An 18994-nucleotide genomic window follows, 5' to 3' on the forward strand; every position below is an offset into this window, starting at 1 on the left:
GCCCCCGAGAATCTTTCCTAATTTCGCTTTATGGCCCCTGAGAATTTATATGATGGGTGGCTGTGAAAACACGTGAAGTCTAAAACAATAGGTACGGCCCACTCCATATGATGATCCAAACCATTCATTTGTTTGTGCCCCAAAAATCATTTCTATAGGATGATCCTAACCCTCCGATCTGAATTGATTTGAATATGGAGTACCCCAAAAAATCATTTATGGAATATTCTATAGATCGGAGGGTTAGAATTATCCTATGGAAATGATTTTTGGGGCGCAACCTATTTACGTTGTGCCCAAACAGATGAACGGTTTGGATCATCATATGGAGTGGAGCGACCCTTTGGAGAACTGAGCTTACAGCGCCTCAGCAATTGCTAGGGTATAATGATCTTGCAAGCAGCTCATTGCTACACGATCAGTCAAGCTAAGCTAAGAGAGAAAAATTGGCAGTCCTTCCAATCAAGCAAGCGACCAACCAATTCCAACGATTGCAGTGACAGCCTATGCGTTGGTAAACGAAAACCACCTCGACCGGATCAGAGTAAACAACAATGTCGAATCAGGCCGCCCCTTGAAAGAATTCACACACCCAAAGGGCCACCAGCTTTGCCTCCATTCACGAGGTGGCTGGTCTGATGTGCGACAGATCAGCCGCGGAATGCCTTTTGTGATGGACACTAGAAATTCCCTATTATAAATTGAATGTCTATATAAACATTGAACTAGAGTGGTTTAAGTTACTATTTTTTCATGTGTAATCATGCAATGGATAAGCAAGAAATTATGGAAAAGTTTTTTATTACCAAACTTTACATAAAGTAACTGTTTGGATTGGAGAAATTTTCTGGCAAAAGCTTGGAAAGGAAAATTATTTCTAAAATTTCCCACCTTTCTAAAATAATAGCTTGAAGCCTTGAACCAATCCTATTTAATTCTTACTTGGACGACCTTCAATTTATGTCTCTCTCTCTCTCTCTCTATCTCTCTCTCTCTCTCTCTGTTCCTATAACAAGGGATTTCTGAGTAGTTCGTACTTTTTAATTCTAGAATGGCAAGGTCACCTCATCGAAACTGCATAGAAAGGAAGCCTCACTTTTTCAAAGTTCTGTTGGGAGACTTCTCCCACCGTCTGGTATTTTTTTTTTCTCGATTTCCCGATGACAATCTATGGTTTTGCTTTCTTTGGATGCGATCTTTTATCGCTAATTCCACTGTATTTACTTTAGAATGGATGGATTTTTACTATGAAATCGATGTTGCATCTGTCCTCTGTTGCCTCTTTGCCTCTTCTTGTTTATAGCCATTTTTTACTTGGGGATTGCTAGGGACCATTGCAAAAGGCATTTCGCGGATTGGAATGTTGCATGAGAGAGCAGCTGAATAGGCTCAGATTTTGTCTTATTTATCTGAAGTGGCTGCTCTCTCATGCAACAGCTGGTCCGCGAAATGCTTTCTGCGATGCTCCCTAGCAAATCCCTTTTTTACTTTTTTAGTTTTGTTCCTTTTCATTTATAGAGGAAGTTAAAAATGTAAAATAACCCATTATTCGGTAGGACTATTTGTATGAACACCGGCAACGGATCTTAGCGATTCAACATTGAGAAACTCACATGTAACAATATGGAATAAATTGAAATGAGAAAAAGACATACCGGAAGCCATGAATCTTATTTTTCTTTCTCTTAAGGTTTCTCTTTGCTACACAATAGTCGGTGATGGGGACCGGTTTCCTTTCTCTTCAAGCGTGGATTCTCAAAGTTTGGAAACAAATTTGTTGTGTGCAAATAGGACCCAAGAGTACTTTTTATTAGCGTTTGTGGGAAGAGATGCGACTCCTCATCGCGCCGATCCCTCTCCCCAAACGTCTCTTTACGTTTATACATTTTCACATAAAGTCTTTTCATTAATGACTTTTCACAAAAGTAATTAACTAACCAAATGATCTTGACCGTCGATCTTGCAAAAGCCACATCCACCGTTAGGATTATTTCCTAACATTCTCTCACTTGGCTAGCAAGATCTTTGAGCCAAACATAAGGATCATAACTTTAAATTAGTTAGATAATAAACCCAACATTCCGTTTAGCAAAAACTACCAACAATAAACCATGTAACCATTGGGTCACCAACTCTACCCAATAGCCTACCCCATGATTATATTATTAGTAATTCTTACTAACATGAATGTAAAAGCATACATGCATAAGATGTAAACATGGTTCAAAATAGTCTACAGACATTCTACCTCGTACTCACAATTTATTTACGTAATGTGCACAAAATGGAGCGGTAGAAAATAATATATATCAGAATCATAAAATAAAATGTGATCACAACAGTGTATCTCAATACCTAATGCAGACTCCCACTGTCATAGGCTATCAAAAGTGTCAACCAACCTTATGCGCGCTACATGCTCTCTGAAGAGCTTTGGTGACAAGCCCTCAGTCAAAGGATCTGCCAACATAAGTGCGGTGCTTATGTAATCTTCAGATACACACTGATTCTGAACTTCCTCACGACAATATGTCAATACATTGACCACATTACTTGATTTGTCGTTCTTGGAATTGTAAAACCGCAGCGGAATTATCACAATACATTCCCAGTAACTTGTCGACTATCAACAAGATAAAACCCTGAGATAAAATTCCGCGACTTCAAGGCATAGTACAAGGCCTTGAAGTACACAATAAACGCCGTACCCAAGGTGGAAGCAACTGAGTGTCAATTTGACATTCTTCCACGATTTAGGACTTTCTGCAAAATATATTAGAGCAGAACTCTAGGTGTTCCGACAACAGTCGGAATTAGATTAACCAATCACACTAGGGTTATCTCATTTACTTTATGTGAGCATTAAACCTTTAGTCCCTTACAGACAATATATAACCTTTTGGCAAATTTCCAATGATCCATACATAAATAACATTGGTACTTTCTAAATTTGCCCACCATATAGGTTATACACAGATAGGTGCAGATTTAAATATTCAATAGACCCCAATTGCGGAACTATTAGGGAACCTCTTTATCTATTCCTATAATGAATCGATATTGGGACCTTGGAACTGACTGAATATATCACCCTTAACTATAGGAACACTACAAATTGAGTAATTTATCCATGTTCAATACTTAGGACTTTACCAAGATAGACTTTCTACAATCTCAGCAATCCTCGAGTCCCAACTAGGTGAATCTAAACTCCTATTATGTAGGATGCTTCACCTGAATTCTTTTGTATGAATATCATTGAACATGGCTAAGTACTACTAGCAAGTACTATACCATCAACACATAACACGAGGAAAATAATATTACTCCTCCGACCTTAAGATATATCCATTATCCTGTGACAATTCCTTAAAGCTTAACATAGAGAATACTTGATGAAACTTTATGTACAATTGTCGAGAAGTCTGCTCTAAACCTTAAGCAGAATCTCTAAGTCTACAGACTATGTGCCTCTTTCCTTAGCCTCAACGATTGTTCGGTAGTTGTCACCACCAAAACATCTATAATGTGGGTTGTTAACTTATATGTGTCTTTTAATGTTCCAATGAGCATTGGTACCACCTTATCTTGGATCACCAGTACCGGTACTACAATCTGGTTCTCCTTAAAGGTGATTTTACTAAAGACACTACACTCCCACTAAGGTCACCATCCTTTAGAAGTCTTGGCACATTTAATCCCGACAATATACGTACTATGGGTCAATCAACAGAACCTAAAACCCTTAAATACTTTAAGATAATCTATGAAATTGCAACTTATGATCATAGAGCTTAATCACTATATTCGTGGGTTATAAACTTTTGCCTCATGTAAACAACCCAAAGTTGCATGTTTCCCAATTTCAGCTTCCTTATGACCTATAAATCTTAAAGGGTCTTAGGCACAGCCTTACTTGGATCACAAAATACATGGGTGTTTTAAGAGTTTTAACCCACAATCTTAGGCAACAGAGAGTTGCATAAATGACCCTTATTGTTTTGATCGTTTATGTCAAGTTAATTCTCGACTCTTACCTTATAGATCACAAACAAAGATAGGGCCTCTACTTCTGATTAGATAGACACATTTAAATATGGCTAGAAAATTTAACCAAAAGGGTAACACCTTCCGCCACCAACTGTCAGAGTCCAAAGATCCAAGATGTCATTGTGAATGACCTTTAGTAGATCAATACTCTTGGTAACACCCTAAACCGATTAATCTTTGTATATTTCTCATTCAATGTACCCCGTATCATTGTTTAAATCGGTAAAATCAAGTGAATCTAGAATTCTTCTTTTACCCAACTATCCTCAGATATGTGGTTAAAAAACTTAACATACTGATTGGATAAATTCTTGTTCACGCGATTTCATTTATTTCTAACAATACTGATTATCTTATTCTAATGCAAGGTAGGCCAAGTCTGACCTTGAGAGAAGTGCAATCCAAGTCAATAAGGATTGCTCTGAAGAGAACCAAAATCACTAAATGGGAAATGGAAAACTAGAGAGAATCCATTATACTTCCAAACCTTGATTCATAGCCAAAGGAATCAAGTTTTTCTAGAATAAGATTTCTAGTTCATATGAAACCAAAATTTCAGAAAAGAGTGGCGAGTAATAATGGATTCAACAGCCACCTTTATTCTATTTTCCGATATAATGGTATACTCTCCTCTACTAAGCACCTAACTCGCACCAAGACCTCACATAGAATTCTAAACGTACAAATCTTTTTCCAGAGTACTTACGAAATAGAAATCATAATATACAAAGATATGGTATTAATTCCAGGCCATATCGAACTTAAGGGATCCATACTTTAAGTATGTGTCATTTATTATTCAAGATAATGGCACTTGATACAAAGTTCACTCTCTTTAATTGATAATGCTAAGACTAATCTATATCTTCATGACTCTAATGCTGCCATTTAAAATAACCAAGAGGTGTGTCGAAAGTGAGCACAACCAAGGTTCTGAATCTAAAGCCTTTCAAAGTGTGCTCAAAACTACAACTTTGGTGAATATGCTTTAAGGTTATCAAAACACATCATAAGGGTATTTACAAGTGCTTCCAATGATCTTCTAAAATATTCACTAACTACATTCAAGAACTCCTTTGCATTTTCGAGTCTTAAAAATATCTCGAATTGCATAAAAAATGGAGGTCTACCATTACTACTAGAGTGATACTAACATTGAACTCCCACTATTCATAAGCATCTTTTAGATGTGGGTTTAGTGAGCCTGTCATTCAATGATACATAGTCTAGCCTTTTGTAGTCTTGAATTATGCAGATCTATTCCATCACTTCCTAAGGTTTCTGACCCACTAAAGTACTCAACATAATCGGTATCTAGAAAAGACACTAAGATACCAACAACTTCAATGTCACAGACACAGACTTGCAGTTCCAAACATGCTCACTTCTTATAACACCTATTCAGTCCAGAAATGGAGTTTAATTAACTCAATCCACGATTTTAATCAATCCAACTGAAAAGAATGACTAAAATGTATAAAATCATGATGATACATAAGTGTACTTCTAATTAGATACCATATGTGCCATCGTGGGTCGTCCATTGGACCGTGCCATGATGCAGAATTGGTTTCTAGTTTAGAAAACACAATACCATGATTATGAAGAGACACCGGTGTATCACCGTGGTCGTCCGTTGGGCCGTGCCACGGCACACAATTGGTTCTCACATACAATACTCAATCAATCTATCTTAAGAGAAAATTAGTTAGATTGCCCAGAATCACAAAAAAACACAAAAATGTGACCCCGACGAAACATCAGACGTGTCATTGTGGGTCGTCCGTTGGGCCGTGCCACAACACACAAACGATTTTCAATTCAGGAAATCACAATACTGTGATTCTGGCGAGACACCAGGCGTGTCACCGTGGGCCGTCCGTTGGGCCGTGCCACAACACACAATTGGCTCTCCCATGAGACCAACTAGGGCCTGATAACCCTATACTTGAGGCGCACATCACCGTTGGGCAGAAGTATAACCCTAAACCAGGTTACCCAGGCCTAGCCCTCTCACACCGCCTATTTGTGCAAAACAACAGTCATCCGTTGGGCTAAGTGTTGCTCTTGGACAAATAGTCGCAATTGAAAGTGGTTCATAGTCCATAAATGTGTCATTGTATGCGACACTGTTCTCAAAATTAACCACGTAACCTTAAGCGATTTCGTTTCCCAGTTGGAATCGCAGTTCTTTGTTCATTCATTTAGTGACCAATCATAACAAGATATAGTTCAATTTCAACTAAAAATAATGAACAATGTAATAAACTTGTGTATACAAAACCAACTTTCAAGTTCCATGATCAAACATAATTCAATGTTTTAGGATTTGAAAATACACACTATCAGTTTATTATAACCATAAGCTTGGGTTTTAAGCATATCTGGCATGAACTAATGTGCATTCAAGTTAAAAGTTTAGTCCCATATATGATTTCAACTAATCATTTTAACCCTTAAGTTATATGCAAAACATAAAGCATATAAACAACATATAGGGGTGCTTAAGTTAAGAATTAGAAACCAAAAGTGTTCATTGACTGAGTTTTAATCATTAAACAACATCAAAACTTTACATAACTGGGTCTCCATGGCATTTAGTTAATTCTTCAAGAGTTTGAAATCAAAATTAAACTCAAGGCCCACTTTAAAAAACCCAAAAGTTATAAAATTACACTGGAATTTTAAAATCCAGACTCCGAACACCAAAACAGACCTTGGGAACGGGTTCATAATGGTCTAAAACCATAGGAATGGTCTAACTCAAGTCCAAAACCCCAAAATATTTGACTTAAAATCAAACTTACAAAACCAAAAGTCTTGATTTTACACTGTAACTATATCATACAGTGCTTAAATACCAAAAATGACCTCAAAAATAGGTCCAGAACGGTCTGTAACCTTAGGAACCAATCTAATCCGAGCCCAAAACTCCAAAACTTTTGACTCAAAACCAAATTTATAAAGTCAAAAGTGTTAAAAATACACTATAAGTGTATTATACAGTGCTCAAATGGCAAAATGGATAGCAAAAATGGTTTCAAAGGGTTGCAAAACGTTCGGAACCAGTTTTACTTGAGCTAAAATCCTAAAATATTTGACTCAAAAACCAACTTGAAAAATCAAAAGTTTTTGAATTTACACTATACCTATATGATACAGATGCCAAATGCCAAAACTGACCCAAAAAATGGATTCAAAATGGTGCAAAACCTCCAGAACCACTATAATCTGGCCAAAAATCTCACAAAAATGGGCCAAACCGAGTCAAACACAAATTTGGGCCGTTTAGGCCTATGGGCCGATTCAGGTCAGGTTGGGCCATGCGGTCTGGTGGGCTTAGAGGGTCTACTGGGCCCTTTTTAATTGAAAAGCCCGTCGCGGATCCTTGATGGGCCCGCGCGGCCCGGTTCGGCCCGCCAAGCCCGACACTATTCATCGTCTTCTTCATTAAAATAGTGAAAATTCCAGCAAAATTCGAAAAAACACTCAAAGTTCGATTTATTATTGCGGCTTCGTTTGAAGTCCGATTGAGGCTCACAATACGCCGTTGGACTCGTCTCTCGACGAACTTCGCAACCACGCCGGAAAATCTCCGGTCGGACAAGCCGGTCGCCGGCGGCACACTGTTTTCCGGCAAGGTCCAAAACTTCCCCAAAAGTTAAAATTTTCATCTTTAAATCGCCGCCAAACGCAATCCAGACATCGGATCGACGAACCGTTTGTTGCGTTGCATTCATGGGAACACAAGCAACGTTTCAGTGCCATTTAATCATCGATCCGACTCCAAAATTGATGGCGGCACTCAAAATACAAGTTTTCACAAACCCTATTTCAATTACTTTTAATGCGATTTTCTCGCCATTTTCTCGCCGGAACCGTGGCTCTGATACCACATGTAAGTGTTCGATACAATATGAACACCGGCAACGGATCTTAGCGATTCAACATTGAGAAAATCACATGTAACAATATGGAATAAATTGAAATGAGAAAAAGACATACCGGAAGCCATGAATCTTATTTTTCTTTCTCTTAAGGTTTCTCTTTGCTACACAATAGTCGGTGATGGGGACCGGTTTCCTTTCTCTTCAAGCGTGGATTCTCAAAGTTTGGAAACAAATTCGTTGTGTGCAAATAGGACCCAAGAGTACTTTTTATAAGCGTTTGTGGGAAGAGATGCGACTCCTCATCGCGCCGATCCCTCTCCCCAAACGTCTCTTTACGTTTATACCTTTTCACATAAAGTCTTTTCATTAATGACTTTTCACAAAAGTAATTAACTAACCAAATGATCTTGACCGTCGATCTTGCAAAAGCCACATCCACCGTTAGGATTATTTCCTAACACTATTTCCCTACGGATGCACGCAATCACCCTTCGTTACCAAAAAAAGAAAGAAAAGATGCTGTTAATGTTGGTGATTTTTCCTTCAAAATGAAAATATGGCGTACCTGATTTCTGTTAAAAATAGAAAATAGATGAGTTAGATAAACCTTTTTGATGCGGCTAGATGAGGCACGGCTATGTCACTCTTTTTAAGGTGAATTTGCGCCTTTGCGGAAACAGATTTCGATGCAGTAGAATGCTGGCCACAATCATCCTCAGGATACAACAGCTTGACGCACTGTGGATCTTTAAAAACTGCACGATCCAAAATATTCAAATCACACGATCACTCCGATTGCCAAATCAAAATACATAAAACAGAAAGAAGAAGGAAAATAACTAAAGAACAAGAAGGACCAAAAAACTTCTGTAATGGTTTTTCATAGTTCTGTAAAATACAGAGACCTTTCTCTTTATATAACCCTGTTCAACATGCCCTTTAATGTAGTAAAAGCAACCTTTAAGAAAAGAGCAGTTTAAATGACGTTACAGATGCAGCTTACCTAATAACGTTGGCGTACTAGTAAGCCGGTATAGCCAAAAGCCCACTAGGTCCACTTGGTGGCTCATGCGTGTAGGCCCCCTTTCTTCTCTTCTCATTCACAAAGCAATGGAAGTGGAAAGCTATATAAGCCCTTGAACCTTTCCTCCACTTTCCAATACAGGACTATTTGCTTTTGTGAATGAAGTGGGAAAACTCATTTTCTAAACGACAACCAAAGTGGCTGCTCTTTGTAAACAAAACAAACTTTGTAAAATACCAACAAAAGCCACTGTCGTATTAAAATACCAACAGTTACTATCCTGAGTGGAGGCCCATGTAGGTATGGGACTAGGTGGGACCAAGCCTGGTATGGGACAGGTTTAAAGGGCCTACCCTAACGCGTCCCATCAGGTAGCTTTTAGCGATAGCAAACCTAACATTTGCCATCGCAGCAACCATCATGTCAAATGACCACCTGGAACGGGCTACATGGTAAAATGGCCAAAGTGAAAGCCTTCATAGAGGGGGCCGCTGAGGACGGCAGATGCGGAAGCGTGGTGGAATGTTACAGTCTTGAGTGGGGCCCGCTTAGGTATGAAACTAGGTGGGATCAGCCTAGTATGGGACAGGTTTAAAGGGTCTAGCCTAAAGCCTTCCATTAGCTCTGGAGCTTTTGGTGTATTGGTTAGGTAGATGGTGTGCTTAAAATATATCTGTTTATAAATTTGCGGATTTTTTCTTTCTCTTTTTGTTCCTATCGATTTCCGGATGACAATCTTAGGTCTTGCTTTCTTTGGATGTGATTTTTCATTGCTAATTGGAACGTATTTGATTTAGAATAAATCAATTTTTACTATGAAATCCATGTTGCATCTGTTTGCTTCTAGGGTATGTTCTATTGTTGTCTCTTCTCGTTCAGAAACATTTTTTACTTTTTATTTTTATTATTTTTCATTTATCCAGGAAGTTAAAAATGCAAAATAACACATTATTCTGACCCTCAAATGGTGTTATGAAATTGTAACTGTTTTTAAATTTGTAGCGGATTCCACCAGCTTTCATGAAGCATATTTCAAAGGAAGCATCCTCTCAAAGAACAGCCATTCTAGAGGGTCCTAGCAGTAAGGGTTGGCGTGTTGAAGTAAGAAAAAAAACCAATGGTACATATCTGCAGGATGGTTGGCAGGAATTTGCCAAAGCACACTCCTTAAAGGTTTCTGAGTTTCTAGTTTTTAGATATGATGGAAATATGCGTTTCAGTGTACAAATTTTCGACAAAACTGCATGTGAGAGGGAAGACATTTTTACCAGTGACAGTTTCCAAGAATCCACTTTCTTCCATGGACCAGAAAAACAAGGTAGGCTGTCGAAGAAGCCTCTGGATTTTGGTCCCGTCGTCTCTCGGCAGAAAGCTTGTGAAATTGATTCGAAAAACCATCTGAGCGACAACTTATCCCCAGCGAAACATTCATTTCGAGGTAAGGAGAAGAAACTACTTCTTATTCAAGTTTGTTTATAAAGATTTTCACTTGGTAAAGAAGTTCTATTCCATGCATCTTGAATTTCGAATTCATACAAAGAATTGCTGTCAACCTGAGATATAAACTGTAGAGCCCACAAATCCTGCTTTTCCTTTTGATGAGATTTTACGTTTCTTCTATATTCTCTTGATGTTCTTCCTTTCGTTACCCACATAAGTATTCACGTATTCATATATAATAATACTTAATTGCTTCAAAAAAAGCCTTGCAAATAGATTGTAGATGCATGTGAAATCCCAGAAATGAGATTATCGTTAATTAGATTTTGCAGTTCAAAAATAGAAAAAAATGACTATTATTTCATATTGACCCTATGCTTCTTTGGAATCATTATCTATTTAGGTCATTCTTGGCAGCCATGATTTTTTTTTCCCCCGGAATATTAGTTTATCAAGTGGCAGGAGAAGGGCAAGGAGGAGAGGGCATAAGGAGAGGGAGTAAGGAGATGGCGAGAAGTGGCTGCAAATTAGAGGAAAAAAAAAACTATTCAAAATGATTTTTTTCCATATTTTTCAGCAACTTTTTACCATCAATCTTGCCCTCTCAATTCTCTTGAGAGGGCGAGAAGTGGCTGAAAATCAAGGAAAAGAAAAACTCTTCCGGTAAACTAATATTCCATGAAATCATGGTTGCAAAACTTGGCCTTACAGCAAAGAATAGAGAATATATTCAGATATGCATGACTATTCATTTTAAGTTAACATTTAATGTTTCTGTTTTTTTTTTTTTGTGAGGCACATTTAATGCTTCTGTTAGCTGCTTCCATTTCTAATTTCCATATCTACTATAAGGTTTAGGTAACCGTTATTTTTATGATGTAGGCAAATGTAAGCCATCTCCTAAACCAGAAGGGGTTGTAAGGACCGAAACAGAGGATCTCGACCGTCATGTCAGTATTGCTGGAAGAGATCATTATTTGCGAAGAAGGCAGCATGTGATATCAGAAGAAAAAGGAAAAGTTCAGAACAGAGCCGACTCTTTTACCTCTGATTTTCCATTTTTTACGACAATTATCACTGCATCTCAAGTGCGCAGGGGATTCAGTGTGGTGAGTCTATTTTGCCAATTTCTATGCGATTCAGTTCATTAATTTTGCCCTATAATCTTGGTCAGACCGATATGTGACATAAGTGTTTGTTAACATATATATTGTATTATCTTTCGTCATGTAAATATATTTCACCACATAATACCTCATACAAATGTGTTAGATGCTAAATTTTGTGGATTCCCTTAACTTGGAGCTATGCATCTTTGGAGCGAAAAAATTTCCCCTCGTGCCCCTGATATGGCATCCTTGGAGCTTCTGCCATCAGTAGGTGTGTCATTTCTCCTGTGTCTTCCATTTAGAAACCCTCTCTACCTTACAAGAATGCTATTGCGCTTGTAAGGCCAAAAGTAATAAAAAGGCATATTTTAGTAGTGAGTAAGGGAATGCTGCAAATATTATGCGTTAATTCCTTTTTTGTCATGTTTTGATTGTATGTAATTTTTAGAACATGTTATGAGATTATTTCATTATTCATGAAGCTTGAAGGCCATGTATTGATGATTAGAATACTCTACCCCTTATACAAGTTTGGGGCTGTCAAGGCTTTGAGCAGGTGAGACCTTGCTTGGTTTGGACATCCATAATAAGCAGGCGTTCAACATACAATCTACAAGTTAATATAACTTCTTCAGAAGTCCCATGACTTTAGTCTCAAAATCAAAGAATCAAGCAACAAATTATGGACATGCTCAAATAATCCTTGGCAGCTAATATGCTAGAATGAAGCCATGGGCATTCTGGTAAAGTTTATGATTTTTTCTAGATTTTCAAAAATCGATGCATACGCGAACACGTCCTTCCCTCTTGGGAATGGGGACGGTGTTCGAAATCCAATCACATTTCTAGGGCATTTTCCTCAAGAAGAACGTAATCCAAAAGCAACAAATTATGGACATGCTCAAATAATCCTTGGCAGCTAATATGCTAGAATGAAGCCATGGACATTCTGGTAAAGTTTATGATTTTTTCTAGGTTTTCAAAAATCGATGCATACGCAAACACGTCCATCCCTCGTGGGAACGGGGACGGTGTTCAAAATCCAATCACATTGCTAGGGCATTTTCCTCAAGAAGAACATAATCCAAATTTAGGGTGCTATATTGCATTTAGGATAAAAAGGCCGGATGTAATGGGGTTATCTCCACGTGGATCTTATTAATGGTTTGTTGGGATATTGAGACTATGCTTCACATTCAATTTCATGATCAAATTTGACATATTTTTGGTTGGTAATTGGGGGGGTGGGTGGGGGGGTTTGAGGACGTACAAGAGTAATAAATTTGACAATCAGAGGAACATAGTTGGATGTTTGTCTAGAAAGCTGATAGAGTTCCTCAGGAGACCTAGGCTGCTGTTGGTGAGGTCTATATGAGCTTATATCTTTTTTATGAAAAATTATCAATAAGAAAGTGTTTTTCTGATTTGGGGCTTAAGGTACTACAGATTGGTGCTTGGTGAAGAATTTTCATGTGGTGAAGGTCTCAAGGAAGCATGGCTATGGGTCCAAATTTCTACATTGGGAAATTGATTGTTAATATCACTTTGTAATAATGAGTTGGTTTCATTGTAATTTGTAAGAACTGCCATATGATTGCACTCTCTCATGCATGATTGCCTGGGCATGTGTGTCTCCTGTTTTTTTTAATAGGTAACTTTTATTATTGAAGGTCTTTCAGGTGATTGATTTCAAGGCTTATAAGGGAGCTTGGGTTATGTGTTGAAATAAAAGGAAAGGTTAGGAAGAGAAGGTAGGGGAGAATTCTTGAGGCTAGTTGAATATAATACTCTTTCCCCAACATGGCGTTCATTCATTTGTAAGAGATTCACTTCAATGACTTCATCATACAAGAATGTGCTCATAATGATTCTTTCATAATCTCTATTTTACCCTTACAATGAAAACAGACTATATATGCAAAGGTACCAAACCAAAATTACTTTATATAAAAAAAAATCCCCTTAAGTTGGGAGATTATGTTCTGTTCCTAACTTGCCAAGAATTTTGTGCTATGCCTCTGTAATTCTTCTGTATTGCTAATCTCTAGAGCCCTCGTCTGTATTCTACCTCTCTACCTTGCTTTGTTTCTATCCTACTTGACCCATTGTTCAGTCTCCATGTTGGACCTTATCCTGGCTACCCCTTCCAACTTCTTCCCCACATTCCTCCCCCCGCCCACCCCCCGCGCCGTTTTAGAATTTGTGTATTAAAAGAAAAATTCAGCATTCCTAGACCCTAGTGTAATAATCAACACATTAGTTAGTACATATAGATCATGACGGACCTGCAAACTGTTGTAACTGTTTTCTACTGATTAGCTATTACCCATGCAGTGGATACCAACTCATTTCGCGAGGGCACATCTTCCTGAAAAAAGAGTCAAGATCATCCTCCAAGATCCAAAGGGAAAGAAATGGGAAGTGACAATTATTGTTGGGAAAATTAATAACTGGAGTAGATACACTATGTCTGCTGGGTGGATTGCCTTTGTACGGGGTAACAATCTTGAAGAAGGAGATTCCTGCATATTTGAGCTTGTGGATAATCTCAAAATGTGCGTGCATATTTTCCGATTGTCCAAGGAAAATAAGGATCAGATCAAATCTCAAGCCTTCTGATGGTTCTTGGTATGCTTAAAGTTCAGTTTTTTTGTTCCTCTAGCAGCAGTGCATCACCATGCAATTCTGTCTCTAACTGCTGTAAGGAATTTCTTCCATATATGCACACCTATGCCAGTGTTTGAATGCTTACATTCAACTAAAGACTATGATATCTTTTTATTTGTTCTCATATATGCGCAACTATGCCGGTATTTGAATGTTTACATTCAACTAAAGACTATGATATCTTTTTATTTGTTCTTTTTTCTTTTTCGGTTTTTCCTGTAAATTGGGATTAAGAATGACTTGAGACCTGTTTGAATGCTACCAAAATTGATCCTTATTTTTAAATAAGACTAGTTTAGTTTAGTTTTGTTTGCAGTATGAGGCATTAAGGCACATCTTTGAAAGCCACTAAAATAGTAAATATACAATTGCATGAAGAGCAAAAAGATATCAATTGAAGGAGATGAAAACACAGAAAAAAAGAAGCCGAGTACACAGTGGGAAAGGGTAAACTAGTCTTTTAGACTGTGTGACACTCCTACTAGTTGAATGGGTAAAAAATATGTTGAGTTGAATCGGCAAAGAGTCAGGTTGAATATGTAAAAGACAATTGAACAGGTTAAAAACCCATTTTTATCGATTTAACTTAATATCTTGATGATTCATCTTGATTTTATTACCGATTCAACCTAATTTTTTGACGAGTCAACCTGATTTTTCACTGATTCAACTTGGGTTTTCAATTTAAGCTGATTTGTTACTGATTCAACCCGATTTTTTGCCGATTCAACTCGATTTTTGCTGATTTTTTTTTTTTGCCAAATTTTGATGATTATTCTTCTTCTTCCTCCTCTTTTTCTTGTACTTCTCTTCCTCCTTCCGAGTTGAATTGGAGGGTGATGGTGCAATGAATAAAATCACATGAAGAGCAGAAAGATATCAAATGGGAGAGATGAAAAAGCATAAAAAAAAAAAGATGGAGGGAAGGAGATAATAATGCAGTAGAAGAGAGTAGAGGGTAAACCGGTTGAATAGTTTTCAAACTGCTTTTTGCCCTAAATTTAGCAACTTCTTGTAATTACTTAATTATATGTCCTATAATGTTTAGAGGCATCCAAAGAGGCCCTTAAACCTGAGTTTGGCAACAATTTCTATGTATTTGAAAGTGTTTTTTATTGACATTTGTTCATTGACAAGTACTATTATTTCAGTCTGGCATCAACTTATGCTGACATAATTTAGGGGAGGAGGTTGATATCACATCTTTTTTAGACATTCCACCTCTTAGCATTTGCTTTGTTATGTCTTTTTAATTTGTTTTTTGAAAGGGATCGAAAGTCATCTGTGTTCACCCTCTGCTATGCCTGAAGAACAAAGGTGGGACATTTTAAAAGCCTCGTTACCTAACAAGGGAAGCAAAATAAATAAAATAAAGAAGTAAAAGGGCCCTCGTATCATTGTCAAAATGGATGATATTTACTTCGACTCATCACAGTCGAGTTTCTCAGTTCGAAACTGGAACCTAAAAGTTCTCAAACTCAAAAGCTTAAAGGCCAAGTTTCATTTAATCATTCAAAGTAAGTACCTTACATTTCTTTGATAATATCTATTTAACAGACAAAAAACCCTGAAAACTGGCTTAAGACCTAAGCATTGAATCTCAATTGTCCATTTCAATAAAAAGAATATTAAAAACTTGATTAACCTCTGTAAATCACTCATAACTTCATCAGATCAAGTCCAAATTGTGTGATCTCGGATTTGTTAGATAGGTAATAAAAAAACCTTTATATTGATATCAAAATCATGCCAAAAGAACAAAATTTGGTGCCCTAAAAGTAGGTACAAATAAGATGATGAAAATAAAACTTGTAGATCAAATGACTTGTTCTACATTTTGTATTCAATGACAAACCGCATGTTCTCAATGGTTTTCGCCAACATCATTATAATCTAGTTTTAAAAAAAATCTTCTCTAGTTTTGAAGTATCGCATAACGTTTATCAACTGAAACTCTCGAGGATGAAACCATGCCACATAATCTTTAAGGCGAAAAGATAACCTTGATCTTGAACATGCCGAATTCATGAATATTCACTGTAAGTTTCAAGTTAGGATATAATAAAAATGCATTGATATAAATTGATGGAGAAATCGATGTAATATTTTTTCATTCGTAGATCTATTCAATCTCCAGCGATTCACATAATATGCTGTCAAATCTAATTTCTTTTGTTTCTTCATTCATAGTTTTTAATGACGGATCAACCATCGGTTCAAGTGATTCATGTAACACTTCGTCACCATATCTGAACTTTTAGCAATGATTAAATATCCGTCATCCGAATATTCATCATATATTGATGGTGATTCATAATTTATGATTTCTTGCTCTACTTAATAATAAAATGATTTCAAGTTTGGTATTACCTCCAATTCTTGGTATTCAACAACTCTCATTCGAAGTGGTAGAAGGTACTTCGTTGCCATCATGAATTCAGGCAAATGTCACTATCAAACTTCTTCTTCAACCCAAGGAAAGAATCTACTATGATATCAACTGATGTAGTTGAAAAACAACCTCAAAGAATTGTGAGAAAAATTAAAAGTCTTTAAAGTGAGAAGTAAGGACTTTTTTGGATTGTGGGGAAAAACATCTGTTTTGGAATTTTTTTCGTAATTATATTATCATTTACATGATTTAGAGGGAAATGATATGATTATGTCCGACTTAGTGAGATATAATTTTAAAATTATATTATAATTTTACATGATAGAGACTCTTATGGCAATTGCGTATAAAGAGAATCAAAGAATAGAAAATACTTACATCCAGTATAGCAAAAGAGAATCAAAGGAAAGAAAACATTTACATCAAGTTTAGCAAAAAGAGAATCAAAAGATTAGGAATCCTTACATTAAATATAGCAAAAAGAGAATCAAAGGAAAGGAAAACCCTACATGAAAATTCTCCGATCACCGGTTTTTCGAGCTTACACCTTACAGTGGATTGAACTGCAAATAACCTGTAAAAATATATTCTAATTTTAATATATTATAATCCCAAAATAGTGTCCTTGTTGTCCAAATAGTGTCCTTTCTGTCCAATTTATGCTTCAAGGTAGTGTCCTTTCTGTCCAATTTATTTTATGGTTACTATGCTTAGCAGTTCACCATTCTTTGATTTAGTTTATTTCTTGGCTACTATGCTTAGCAGTTCGTCTTTCCTTAATTAAAGTTTATTTCACGGCTACTATACTTAGCAGTTCACCTTTTCATAATTAAAGTTTATTTCACGGCTATAATGCTAGCAGATCACCGTTCAAATATTTTTAAGATTTGCATCGCGAGGCGTATTATTAATCCACGTGGCTAAGTCAATTTTATAAATAAAACCTCCATTGTGAATAAAAACTTCTCATGTGAGTTTCTAAAATATAATAATAAAACTTGCATAATCTATAGCGAGTTATCGCCTCTTATGCATGCTTCATCCAATATTTTGAAAACAAAATCTAACATAGGTGGTAGAACCGACCCATATTAGTACTACAAATGATAAATAACTTTAAAACTATCTATTATGATGCATATTAAAGACTTACTTTGGTGGTGATGAACAGGAAAAAGTGGTTTTCCCAAGTCTTTTTCTTTCTTCTTTCTCCTCTCTCTTTTCTTCTCTCTCTCTCTCTCTACTTTTCCTTAACTCTCTTTCTTTTTCTCTCTTTCTCTTTTCTCTCTCTCTTTCTTTCTATTTTTGTTCTTCTCTTCCTCTATTTATAGGAAAAGCTAGAGTGAATAGTGATTGAAAAGTGATTGAATAGTGAATGGATAGTGACACTGAATAGGGAATGACAACTTTCGTCAACTTTTTCAACTACTCTCTTAAATTCATTAACTAAAATATATGAATAGTAAAGGTACAAATAAATGAATAGTAAAGGCTGCTTGAATAGTAACAGAATGATTAATATTATTTTATTATTATTTTCGTTGGTAAAGTGCAACCACTCATTCGATGGAATAATGATAGTGGTTGTTGAGTTCACCCGCTTAGTCGGTAAGTTAATGAAAATGGTTGCGGTATGTCCTACTGGCAGTGGTTCCCACTAGTGATGGGTCCTGCTGGCGGTGGGTTCCGTTATTTGTGGGTCATGCTTGTAGTGGGTCCCACTAGTGGTGAGTCCTGCTGGGTCCCGCTTGTGGTGGGTCCCACTAGTAGGTGGGACCCGCTGGTGAACAGTACTTGGTGGGTCCTACTGTGAATAGTAAATATAAATAGTGACTATTGGTAATATTCAATATATGTAAGTATATCTACTATTTTTTTGTCGACATCTGGGGCGGTGGTTTAGTGGTAGGAAGCCGTTCAATCCACGCTCAGCGTCGGGTTCGAATCGCTGTCCTCATGCCTTGATTAAAACTCGGGGGGAAATGAGTAATGGCCGATGATTACCCACTTATGAGGCAATTTTTATTTATTTACCAGTTATTACATCATCCCCCACCCTAATTAGTGATTAGGGCTTCTCTTAACTTAGTATAAATACTAATCTTGGCTAAAACCTACAAATCTTTTACAAAACCTAAGAGAGGAAAATGTGGGTGGAGAGCAAAATCGTGTGGAGAACTTAGAGGGTTGAGCCTTGGAGCCATGGATCGTGATCAAGGTAAGAAATCCTCCTCAATTACAAGAATAAATTCTTGGGGTTGCGAAGGTTGGAAGTTTCACCCTTTTGATTATTTGTTTTCATTGTACCTTCTTCCCAGATTATTTCTTTGCCATTCAAACGGTGTTCTTAGAGTCTGATCATCACAGAGAATCCGTAGAATCAAGGTTCGAACGTTTTCGATGTCCAAGGAAGAAGACACAA

At 37.0% G+C, this 18994-nt stretch overlaps 1 protein-coding gene across 6 annotated transcripts; it reads left to right on the forward strand.

Annotated features, from left to right (window-relative positions):
- Window positions 1-925: 925 nt before the first annotated feature.
- LOC143853380 (B3 domain-containing protein Os01g0723500-like) lies at window positions 926-14350 on the forward strand. Of its 6 annotated transcripts, none has more exons than XR_013237098.1 (5): window positions 926-1135; window positions 9967-10402; window positions 11287-11513; window positions 13184-13330; window positions 13848-13984. XR_013237098.1 is itself a non-coding variant. In XM_077363131.1 (5 exons), the coding sequence occupies exons 1-4, from the start codon at window positions 1052-1054 to the stop codon at window positions 13235-13237; spliced, it is 801 nt and encodes a 266-aa protein (XP_077219246.1). In that variant the 5' UTR covers window positions 926-1051; the 3' UTR covers window positions 13238-13264; window positions 13848-13985. The 6 variants fall into 6 exon arrangements, 5 of the variants coding, with proteins under 5 accessions (XP_077219246.1, XP_077219247.1, XP_077219244.1 ...); XM_077363131.1 differs by having other exon boundaries at window positions 13184-13264; window positions 13848-13985; XM_077363132.1 differs by having other exon boundaries at window positions 13193-13264; window positions 13848-13985.
- Window positions 14351-18994: the final 4644 nt, after the last annotated feature.

The sequence above is a fragment of the Tasmannia lanceolata genome, unplaced genomic scaffold, assembly GCF_043159265.1.
Source record: "Tasmannia lanceolata isolate RefF3 unplaced genomic scaffold, GAP_Taslan_0.1 ptg000019l, whole genome shotgun sequence".
Lineage (NCBI taxonomy): Eukaryota > Viridiplantae > Streptophyta > Magnoliopsida > Canellales > Winteraceae > Tasmannia > Tasmannia lanceolata.